Source organism: Sphaeramia orbicularis, chromosome 12 (assembly GCF_902148855.1).
Source record: "Sphaeramia orbicularis chromosome 12, fSphaOr1.1, whole genome shotgun sequence".
NCBI classification, from domain to species: Eukaryota; Metazoa; Chordata; class Actinopteri; order Kurtiformes; family Apogonidae; genus Sphaeramia; species Sphaeramia orbicularis.
In genome coordinates, this window is record NC_043968.1 from 21890812 (window position 1) to 21902954 (window position 12143).

Sequence of the window (12143 nt, forward strand, 5' to 3'; positions counted from 1 at the left end):
AATCGCGATTAATCACATGGCTTTCTGCGATTAATCGCATAGTTGTTGGGGGGGGGGGGGGGGGGGAACGCATCAACAGCATGTATTGTCTTTCAGTGATAATCCAGACTGGAAGTACTCCGGTGATAAAAATAATTGCACGTCAGTGCTTCCAAACAACTGTGTCCTTCTCAACCCCACCATCTGAAGACATTTAAAATGAAAATGTCCATGTAAAAAACCACTACTTTTACACATGTTTATGTCCCCACCAGTGTATTTACAGTTGTGAGTGATTGACAGGAGTCTTAAGCCCACTAATCAGTACTAATACTAATAAGCCCATTAATATGTGATGTTCAGTTGTTCAAAGCAAGCAAAAGGGGCCCTGAAGTGGTCAGAATAAGTGGCACTAATGTATGTTTTGTCCTTTCCGTGTTACCGTAGTTAGTTCGGACATAGAACTAACAGACATGTTTCTTTCACTCTTGTTTGTATGGCCCCAAAAATGTTTGCCTGTGAGTATTTTATGTTCAGTTGTTGTAAGAATGAATAGTATCAAATATCTCTGATGTGAGCCTTTGTTGCTGAATAAAAAGGCGTTGTAAATCTTTAATTAACCTGTAAATGCTAATCATTAGCGTGTCTATGGATTTTCCCATTCAAGTTAGCATCGAGATAAAATGACTGCTAATACAACATTCATATCGTAAATGAGTAAAGGTTAGTTCAAAGGCTGACATATTAGACCTAAACACTACCAATGAATTTACATAAACTTAGCATGAGCCTGCATAAAGAATTAGCAACCCATCTCTGACTGCTTGCATAAACAAATTAGCTTAAACATCAGCATTACGTGTAAAGTTCGCCGGTTTTCTCCACTCAGCTGGCACATACACACAGCACCGCTGTGTGGACCGGCAAAATAAAAGCATGAGTTTCAAAATAAGAGTCCGTATGTATAAATCAACTAAGACTTGCTTGAAAGGCAGAACAATAGTAAAACGGCGTTAACGTGAGATAAAAAAAATTGTCGGCATTATTTAATGAATGCGTTAACGCGGTAATAACGCATTAACTTGCCCACCCCTAAAAAAAAAGAAAAAGAAGTACAATTTTAAGAAGTGATGCCAGGCACAAACCCTGCTCCTCGCATGCATTTCATTCATTACAAGTGAATGTGAAGATTTTAAAAAACGACAAAAAATTTGAACTTTGACCTACCTTTCCCAAAATGTAATGACATCTATTCTGGGTCACTGGCAATCTATAAACGCAATTTAGTATGAATTGAACCAATAGTTTTGCTGCTAAAGTGTTAATAAACAAACAAATCGAACCAAAAACAGTACCCCTTGCCCCCCCTTCAGGAGGCGGGGTAACAATATTATGGCTCAGCTTCTCATTTACACGTGCACTACAACTTATAGACCACAGTTGATTGACAAATACACAAAACATTTAGTAACAGGCAGAATATTGTTAAAATTACGCTAACCTCTCTAATATTTACCTCCGCCAAGGAGGTTATGTTTTTGCCGATGTTGGTTTGTCTGTCTGTCTGTTTGTCTGTCTGTGTGCAAGATAACTCAAAAAGTTATGGACAGATTTGGATGATAATTTCAGGAAATGTTAATACTGGCACAAGGAACAAATAATTAAATTTGGTGGTGATCGGGGGTGGGGGGACCACAGAGGCCCACTGATCTGCCTTGGCGGAGGTCTGCGCTCTCTGAGTGCTTTTCTAGAAAAGAGAGCGCAGACCTCCGCCAAGGCAGATCAGTGGGCCCATGTGAAACCTGAGCTAAAATGACTGATGATGTTTTAAGTGTAATTTTTGAGTTTCATAAATTCACATGGTTTCAGATCAGACACTTTGGCGTGTCTGTTTGACACCTGTGCATTAGAGCTTTACAGACCTGTAATCTTTGATGTGATTGTAGCACCAAAGGATATCAGCCTCCTGCTTCTCCTCTGTCAGCTGGAATCGAGGATGTGTGAGGTTGTTTGTGACTTGGGACATTTCAGAGTAAACCCTAAAAGCAGAGCACACAGGGTGGAAAGATGACGAGAGTAGACAGAAGTGTGTTTGTTTGAAAGAGGATTAGGCTCATGGAACAAAACCTAATGCATTAAGTGACCTAAATGAGTTGTAAAAGAAAAAGCACTTAGGATGAGAAACTGAGAGCGAGATTAGATAAGCCGAACCAAAACAAGACTTCAATGATCCCACTGTGGGGAAATTTCACAATTACATCCTGTCAGAAGATTAACACCCACAGTGTTTCTGTGTCCAGGGTTTATCTGTACTTTCTTCCCAGCACGGACTGGTTTGGAGACATCAATGCTGTCTGCTATCTCTGGAAGATATCAGAAGTGTTTCTCCGGCACCTGGAGATGTTACCACTGTCCCCTACCCCCTGGAGAGATCTGTAAACATCCTGACTCTGGGGATGAAGGGGGCCAAGGACATTGTAAAACTGGACATGAACTGCACAACAACTCACATCTGGACGTCAGCTGGAGATAGCCCATGTCAAGAGAAGCCATAAACCCGATCATTAAAGAAGAGTCACAAGCTTTATCACAATACAGACAAACGTAATGATGATGGACAGTCAGTGGGTGTGACTATTTCTACTCTGTATAAGAAACTAGAATCCCTAACGTTAGGCAGTCCACCGCTGCTTTTCGCTGTATGTACTTGACTCCTTGCTGCAAGTAAAGCTTTCTGATTCCAGAATCTAGCGACTCTGTCTTGTGTCTCACAATTAGATAATGTTGATGTTCTAATTGTGTGCACAAAACTTATCTTTGTCATGAGAAAGTACGATACACAAGAGATTATATAAACCACCTTCTGTCAAAATGTGATGACGTCATATAAATTTGATCATCAAAAATAATACCAAAAAATTATAAGTCCCACCCCCTTTTTAAGGCAGGACTTCCAGTTGTCCTAGATAATATGGGAAGTTAAGTGACAGATGTGTGTTTGGTTTAACAGAATTAGGTTGTACGGATGTGAAACATGAAACTTGCACATATGTTTTCACAGTTTCGGGGTACTTGAAGGAAGAGATGGTGGGGCGGGGGTGTGTGTGTGTGTGTGTTAATCTGTATAAATATGTGAACAGTCTGACTTGGTCTACGAGTTAGACATATTTAGTATTTAGATCAAACATTTATATTTAATACTTACATTTAATATTTTTTATTTTGCATTTATATTTAGTATTTCGATCCAACATTTATATTTAATATTTACATTTAATATTTTTATTTAACATTTTGTATTTAGTATTTAGATCAAACATTTATATTTAATATTTACATTTAATATTTTAATTTAACATTTTATATTTAATATTTACATTTAGTATTGAGATCAAACATTTATGTTTAATATTTACATTTAGTATTTAGATCAAACATTTTATATTTAATATTTACATTTAGTATTTTTGTTTAACATTTTATATTTACATCTAGTATTTAGATTAAACATTTATATTAAATATTTACATTTAATATTTTTGTTTAACATTTTATATTTAGTATTTCGATCAAACATTTATATTTGATATTTACATTTAATATTTTTATTTAACATTTCATATTTACATTTAGTATTCAGATTAAACATTTAACATGGCAATCTGTAAACCAAATTTGGTATGAATTCAACTGATAAGTTTGTTGCTAGAGTGTTAACAAGCAAAGAAAGAAACAAACCGAACCAAAAACAATACCCCTTGCCTCCCCTTTGGGATGGGCTAATAATGACAACTCTAAATTTTTTCTTTTGTTTTAGTACAAAAAAGTACTACATTTACAAACTATCCTTAAACAAAAAAAGTGATCAACCTGAACTTCCATCAACAACCTGAAATTTATTAGGCAAAATAATTGCAATTTTAACCATAGTATGCCTCAGCTTGTTATTACTCTTGTACGTCACAACTTACAGATCACAGTGGATCTACAAATACACAAAACATTTAGTAACAGGCTTCTGGAGTTGAAAAATGTAGAATTTAGCTTTGTGATCAATACAACTTGATTGCCATTGTCTTTGCAGATTCATACTGGATGTCAGATTTAACCCTCTGGCGGGTCGGTTTTGTTGTTTGACACCTGTCAATGTCTAACATTTATATTTAACATTTAACATGTAATATTTTGATTAAACATTTATATATTTACATGTAACATTAAACATATTTAGATGTAACATTTAATGTTTAGCATTTTATATTTATATTTAACATTCAGTGTTTAACATTTATATTTAATATTTACATTTAATATTTTTTATTTAACATCTTATATTTAATATTTACATTTAGTATTTAACAGTTAACACGTAACATTTAGTATTTAACATTTAATAATTAGATTAAACATTTATATTTATATTTAACATTTAGTATTTAATATTTTATGTTTATATTTAACATTTAATGTTTAACAATTAATATTTATAATTATATATAACATTAAATATTATATTTAACATTTAGATTTAATATTTATTTTTAATGTAATATTGCATATACATTTAATATTAAACATTTAGTGTTAAACATGTAGCATTTAATATTTAATATTATAATTTAACATTGAGTGTGTAATATTTAAAATTTAGTATTTATTATTTAAAATGTAACATTTCTATTTAACATTTACATTTAACATTTAGTATGTAATATTTACATTTAACATTTAGATTTAATATTTAAAATTTAACATTTAATGTTTAGCATTTAACATTTAATATTTTATATTTATATCCTAGATCTATACAGATAAAATAAACTGAAGGTGTAAATATCTGCAAACATTCAGAAATAATTTACTGCCAAAAAATATTCGGGGAATGTTCACTGAAAGAGAAGGAGGCTACAATCTAAGGGGGGAACTAAATTTTAAAAAGCATAAAGTAAGAACAACAATGAAAAGTATGTGGATAACAAGCTGTGGAGTGACTTTGTGGAACAATCTAGAACAGGAGATAAAGGAAAGTACAAACATAAATGTATTTAAAAAGAGGTATAAAGAATTGTTTCTAAATAGGTATAGGGAACATGAAGGATGAAAATAGTATTGTTGCAAAGTTCAGGTGTGGTTTCTTGGAATTAAGAGTGAGTAATTCGAAATTACTCGAGATGTGAAGTCTACATGAATGGGGATTGTGGGTGTGACGTTATGGAATGGACCTTATGATGCATTTAAGTTATTCACTCCTTTGGCGAAGTTAAAAAAAAAAGTACTTTAAGTTTAAATTATTCAGAAATATTGAATTGAGATGGTAGATGTGTTTTTGTTGTTGACTTTTTTTTAAAAATTTATTTAATTTTTTATTTGCTATTATTATTGTGTAAATGCTCGATGCTGTATACATTTAAGTTGAGTGTATTAGTTGAAAAGGATAGGCAAAAAATAAGCTTTTGCTTCTAGCCTATTCCTTTTTTGGTTTTTATGTTTATTACAATTGATGTACTGAGTACAATGACTGATGTAAAACCAAAAATAAATGTATCCATTCATTCATATTCATTCAAATATTAAATATAAAATATTTGATCTAAATATTAAATGTAAATATTAAATATAAATGTTTGATCTAAATATTAAATACAAAATGTTAAATAAAAATATTAAATGTAAATATTAAATATAAATGTTTGATTGAAATACTAAATATAAATGTTAAATAAAAATATTAAATACAAATGTTTGATCTAAATACTAAATATAAATGTTAAATAAAAATATTAAATGTAAATATTAAATGTAAATGTTTCATCTAAATACTAAATATGTCTAACTCTTAGACCAAGTCAGACTGTTCACTTATTTATACAGATTCACCACCCCTCCGCCATCTCTTCCTTCAAGTGCCCCGAAATTGTGAAAACGTATGTGCATGTTTCACATTCGTACAACCTAATTCTGTTAAACCAAACACACATCTGTCACTTACACTATATTGCCAAAAGTATTTGCTCACCTGCCTTGACTCGCATATGAATTTAAGTGACATCCCATTCCTAGTCTATGGGGTTCAATATGACGTCGGTCCACCCTTTGCAGCTATAACCGCTTCAACTCTTCTGGGAAGGCTGTCCACAAGGTTTAGGAGTGTGTTCATGGGAATTTTGGACCATTCTTCCAGAGGTGCATTTGTGAGGTCACACACTGATGTTGGACAGAAGGCCTGGCTCTCAGTCTCCGCTCTAATTCATCCCAAAGGTGTTCTATGGGGTTGAGGTCAGGACTCTGTGCAGGCCAGTCCAGTTCATCCACACCAGACTCTGTCATCCATGTCTTTATGGACCTTGCTTTGTGCACTGGTGCACAGTCATGTTGAAAGAGGAAGGGGCCAGCTCCAAACTGTTCCCACAAAGTTGGGAGCATGGAATTGTCCAAAATGTCTTGGTATGCTGAAGCATTCCCAGTTCCTTTCACTGGAACTAAGGGGCCAAGCCCAGCTTCTGAAAAACAACCCCACACCATAATCCCCCCTCCACCAAACTTTACACTTGGCACAATGCAGTCCGACAAGTATCGTTCTCCTGGCGACCGCCAAACCTAGACCCATCCATCAGATTGCCAGGTGGAGAAGCGCGAGTCGTCACTCCAGAGAAGGTGCCTCCACTGCTCTAGAGTCCAGTGGCGTGCTTTACACCACTGCATCCGGCACTTTGCATTGCACTTGGTGATGTATGGCTTGGATGCAGCTGCTCAGCCATGGAAACCCATTCCATGAATCTCTCTGCGCACTGTTCTGGAGCTAATCTGAAGGCCACATGAAGTTTGGAGGTCTGTAGCTATTGACTCTGCAGAAAGTTGGCGACCTCTTCCCACTATGCGCCTCAGCATCCGCTGACCCTGCTCCGTCAGTTTACGTGGCCTACCACTTTGTGGCTGAGTTGCTGTCGTTCCCAAACACTTCCACTTTCTTATAATACAGCTGACAGCTGACTGTGGAATATTTAGGAGCCAGGAAATTTCACGACTGGATTTGTTGCACAGGTGGCATCCTATCACAGTTCCACGCTGGAATTCACTGAGCTCCTGAGAGTGACCCATTCTTTCACAAATGTTTGTAAAAGCAGTCTGCATGCCCAGGTGCTTGATTTTATACACCTGTGGCCATGGGAGTGATTGGAACACCTGATTCTGATTATTTGGATGGGTGAGCCAATACTTTTGGCAATATAGTGTATCTTCCCATATTATCTAGGACAACCAGAAGTCCTGCCTTAAAAAGGGGGTGGGACTTATAATTTTTTTGTATTACTTTTGATGATTAAATTTATATGACATCACATTTTGACAGAAGGTGGTTTATATAATCTCTTACACACAAGAATGCTCATTCCGAGTCCATCAACCCGTGGTCCCTGAATCTGAACATAAAGTTGTGCAGTCAGTTTCATATTCTGAAGTTTTTAAGGCTTTAAATAAAATGCACATCAGCTTATGAGACTTACTTGAGGATTTTGTCCTCAGGGACCGTGAGGGGTTGGATTTCCACAGGGAGATGCTCCTTGTTCTCCTGTGAAATGGTCTGAAAAGACAGAAATGATACGTTCTGCTTACATTCACTCTGCACCAGCTTATTTTTCACCATTTCTCACCTCCAGAGCATGCAAGCCCATTATACATGCATTGCTTTAATTGCGGTGTGACTGATCTACATAATCTTTTGTTTGTTTGTGTTCATTTTAGGCACATGATGAATGAAGCAGGCAGGTGATTGGTCTGGATTTTTACTGAATTTTCTAGCCTGAAAATGTGACCCACATGAATCATGCAGATCTGCCCTTCTTTGAAATTCTCAGTTTGTAGCTCCTTAACTTATCAGCACAGTAAAACTGTCAACAGAATGAGATAACGGTGGAAACTATCCAGACTCCCTAAGCTGAAAGACAAGCCCTCGTGAAGGACAAACAGAAAGGTGTTGAAGCAGTCAGGTAAATGCATGTTACACAGATATGGAAGCATGTAGAGTGAAAAAAAAAGAACTCGCTCTGTTTTTCCACATGATGTAAGTTTACTGTCACGTCATACTCTAACAAACTGCCAATGACTTGGCACAAAAAGGTTATCTCACCTCATAGTACAGGTCAGGAGGCTCAGATGTGACACTTCTGACCCCATCCAGTTGTGCAGGTATCCATGGTAACAGACGGCACTTCCTCACCAAAGGGTCTGTCTCCCCGTACGCATAATCACGTGTCACTTCGTCTGTAAAATGGATGGTACATATGATGGCATGTGTACACTACATTCATCACTCAGCTTTACTTGTTCCTCATCATTATCTCTGTGGATGCTCACACCTCCTTCCTGCAAATCCCGCAGAGGCCACAGGACAGAGTATGCCAACTGGCCCTGCACATAGAAGAGGGGAGCCATGGCACAGCTGGGCTGATCCGAGTGCTGCACCTGGGAGCCGAACTCATCTATGATGTACCAGACAGGGATCTTTTCCTCTGCTGACTGCACATGATAACGCACCAGGATCCCAGGAACAGGCCACATGTAAACATACAAACAAAACAAAATCAGGGTTGGTTTAGTTACAGATTATCTGCATAATGCAAAGTATACACTTCTCATCAAGAGTAAATGTTTTGTGTTTGTTTAAGTTCTGGCCAGATTTTTCCACAAGAGTGGTGTTTGTTAGGTTAGTATTTGTGCATCCTTTCTTTTTTAAATATGTCTAAGTTTTTGTTCAGTGCTCATTTTGGTCTGAGGCTCCTGTTATTGGGTGATGTCAAGTAGAGTCACGACCCAGGGCACCTCAGTAGATGTAGGCCTTAAGAAGAAATATGCTATCCAAAATAAAGCAGTGATTTTGTATAATACTTACTAAGATTGTGACTAATTGAAACATTATGTTGATTTAAGCCTTATAATGAATTGTAGTATAATGTTGAATGAATGCTAATGATAAGGTTAAGCATTACCAGGAAGATGTTAAATGATTTACTGGTAACTGGTAAGAAAGTATGAACAGATGTCTTTAATCCTGTGTTAAAGGTGAATACAAGGTTAAAGATTGAGTCAGACAGATTTTCTGGAAAAAGTAAGTAAGTAAGTAAATTTTATTTATAGAGCACTTTTCACAGACAGTGTCACAAAGTGCTTTATCAATTCAAATCAGAATCAAATCAAGTTTACAGAGACCCAACAGAATCCTCCAGGAGAAGCTGACATGAAAAATGAGAAGGAACTAACAATGGATGCCTTGTTGCAATGCTTTGTTGGAATGCTGGAATGTTGGAATGCTTTAAATTAAGTTTTCCGTATTCAAATGGCTGAAAACAGGAACCAGTCAGAAAAGAAAAGCTGAATGTAGGAAAAATCTGGACAAGGGCTTTTCTCATGACAAATGCTATGGTACCTCCAAAAAAAAGACTATGCCTGTAAGTTAAACCCTATTTATACTGTGAGGTGTTTTTACAGCTGTTTGGAAGTTAGAACCCTGCGCTGGAGTGAAGATCACGGAGGCTGGTTGTACTCCCTTCCTGCATTCTTTTAGGACCAGGAAAGCTGCTGCAAAATGGCTTAGGAGTTGAAATTCTTACTTGTCAATGATGGAGGTTTATCAGAGTTGATAACACTTTAAACTAGTGGACCGAGGTTCCAGGTTGTGAGTATTGTTATTCTTTTAACTTTAGACCTTGTGCTTAAAAACAGTTGTCATCATGTGGACTTTTACATCTTCATCGGTTGTTTTCCATCAGATTGCCTTTTTCTGAAGACAGTAATTTCCACATATTTTGGACTGAACAGGACGAGATGGAGGAATTTTTCATCCCTTCGCTCTCCTCCCTGCCTAGCATTAAAGGACTGAATCAGCTGTCTTGGCTGGACAGCTGAGGAAGTTTTTCCCAAACTGGATTATTCCTTTCTACTGGTTTTGCCTATGAAGGATGAAGAAAATGATAATAGGGACATTTCTGAATGAACACAAAAGACTGAATTGTTCTTTGAGAGACAACATGTCCAGGATATGGACTTTGAGGGAAGTGATAGAGATTTTACTAATATACAAACTGAAGCACTCAATTATATAGAAATTAATTCTGTGAATTATTACATGACTGACAATTTATATGACACTGAAAATGTAATATTGCAGAATATTATTATTATTATTATTAATTGCAAAATATTTTTGGCCGGTAAATTTTTAGAGGTCACTAGACAATGGCAGATGAGGTAAAAAGTTAATTTTACGCCCTGTTTATTACCCAAGATTAATGACTCACAGGAAAAGTAAACTCGGTTTTATAAATTTATTGTAGAGAAATTCATCAAATCAAACAATCTGCAATATTAAATTTTCAGTGGAGCAGTGGAGCAAGCAGAGTCCTGTTTGCGCCATGGTGTCTTGGTGGGGACTGTAGCCAGAGGAAAGGCGGGGCTAAGAGCCATCACAGTCCCCTGCTGTGACAAAGGACAGGGGAAAGAGCGGAGGCAACTGGTCCAGGGTGAGGTGAGAACAGCTGTGGAGGAGGAGGGGTCCAGTAGAGCAGTGGGGATGAGACAACAAGGTGCCTGGACCAGATGGGAACAAGCAGTGGAGAGAAAGATCATGTGGACTGACCTCTGGCGGGCAGAGCCACACCGCATCAAGTTGCTTGTCCAAGCTGTCTACGATCTTGTCCTCAGCCCATCCAACCTGCACTGCTGGGGGCTGGCTGAATCACCATCATGCCCCCTTTGCCAGAAGAGGGGGACCCTGGAGCATATCTTGAGTTGCTGCCCAAAAGCTCTAGGAGAAGGCTGTTACCACTGGTGTCATGACGAGGTGCTTAAAACCGTCGCAGACACCATTTGTTGTGTTGTTGCCACCTGTCAGAGGGCCCAACCCTGGAAGCATACCGGGAGCGGGAGAAAAGCCAAGAACAGCCTCTGGAGCATCAGGGCTTCTCAACACTGCACAAGACTGGCAGCTGTCGGTGGACCTAGGCAGGAAACTGAAGTTCTCCCAGTATGTAGCCAAGACCACCCTTAGACCTGACATCATTTTGGTGTCAGAGGCGACAAAGAATGTTGTCATGCTGGAGCGAATGGTGCCATGGGAGGAGCAGATGGAGGAGGCATCCGAGCGTAAGAGGGACAAGTACCAGGACTTAGTCAGCGACTGCCACAGACCAGGGTGGAAAGCCAGGTGCTTGTCTGTGGAAGTAGGGTGCAGAGGGTTTGCAGGTCAGTCTCCCTGCAGGGCCTACACTGCACTCGGCATCACAGGCATAAGGACGAGGAGAGTCATCTCGAACAGCACAGAGGTGGCAGAGAAAGCCTCTAGATGACTCTGGATAAAAAGAGCCGATCCTTGGGTGAGCTGCCGGGGCACATGCTGAGGCCTGATCAACCTCGGCTGGGTCACCTGAGTGAGGGTGTCTGATGTTGGAGAGACTCAAAACACCCAATGGCCTCAGGATACATCACTGATGATGTGCCCTGGCTTAGCATCAAAAGATGTATCGTATCAACCTAAAGGTGTAGAAAATGCTCGTGACTGTAAAAGGTTAGGTTTATGTGTGCTCAAGATCATAAGTTCTGAAAGTAATTTTAGCTATGTATCCACCTAGTGAATTTAATATGTGCCCTCAGGGTCCCCGCATGTGGACCTTAGAATATTATACCTGATCAGTAACAAGAGCCTAAACCCACTAGAAGCAGCCACCATAACTGACTGGACTAGTGTCCTCACTGACTTGGAGTGGGTTTCTCTGGTAAGTGAGGGGGGTTAGAATCAGCAGGGCAGAGGTTGGGATTAGAGGTGGTCAGAATCAGGTGAGTGCTTCTCAATAATGTCATCTTAAGTGGAGTCTATACAATTAGCAGAAGACAGTTGAGTGAGATTCCCTTTTCCATTGGTTGGAGACCGGTACCCCATAAGATGGAGAGCTGACAGCAAGACCACCAACAGGATTTAACAATACTCAAAGTAGGTATATGTGGGGATAAAAAGCCGCTATGTGGATAGGAAGACCCCTTCTTGTTACAGATGGGATGTTTACCATTATTCTAATTTTAATGTTAGATGTGTGATGATGTGATATGTTTGAAAAAATAAAATAAAAAAATGCAAGTCATAAAACAAAACATCTGGCCTTAGACTACTAATCACC

The 12143-nt window shown here is 38.0% G+C and overlaps 1 protein-coding gene across 1 annotated transcript in view; it reads right to left on the minus strand.

The window, feature by feature from the left end:
* Nucleotides 1–12143, minus strand: part of ttll12 (tubulin tyrosine ligase-like family, member 12) — a 31278-nt gene that overhangs the window by 12776 nt on the left and 6359 nt on the right. Inside the window, exons 4-7 of the mRNA XM_030149749.1 lie at nt 8334–8493; nt 8105–8238; nt 7482–7558; nt 1902–2018 (exon numbers count right to left, since the gene is read on the minus strand). Coding sequence (XP_030005609.1) covers nt 1902–2018; nt 7482–7558; nt 8105–8238; nt 8334–8493 — 488 coding nt within the window. The remainder of the gene's footprint in view (nt 1–1901; nt 2019–7481; nt 7559–8104; nt 8239–8333; nt 8494–12143) is intronic.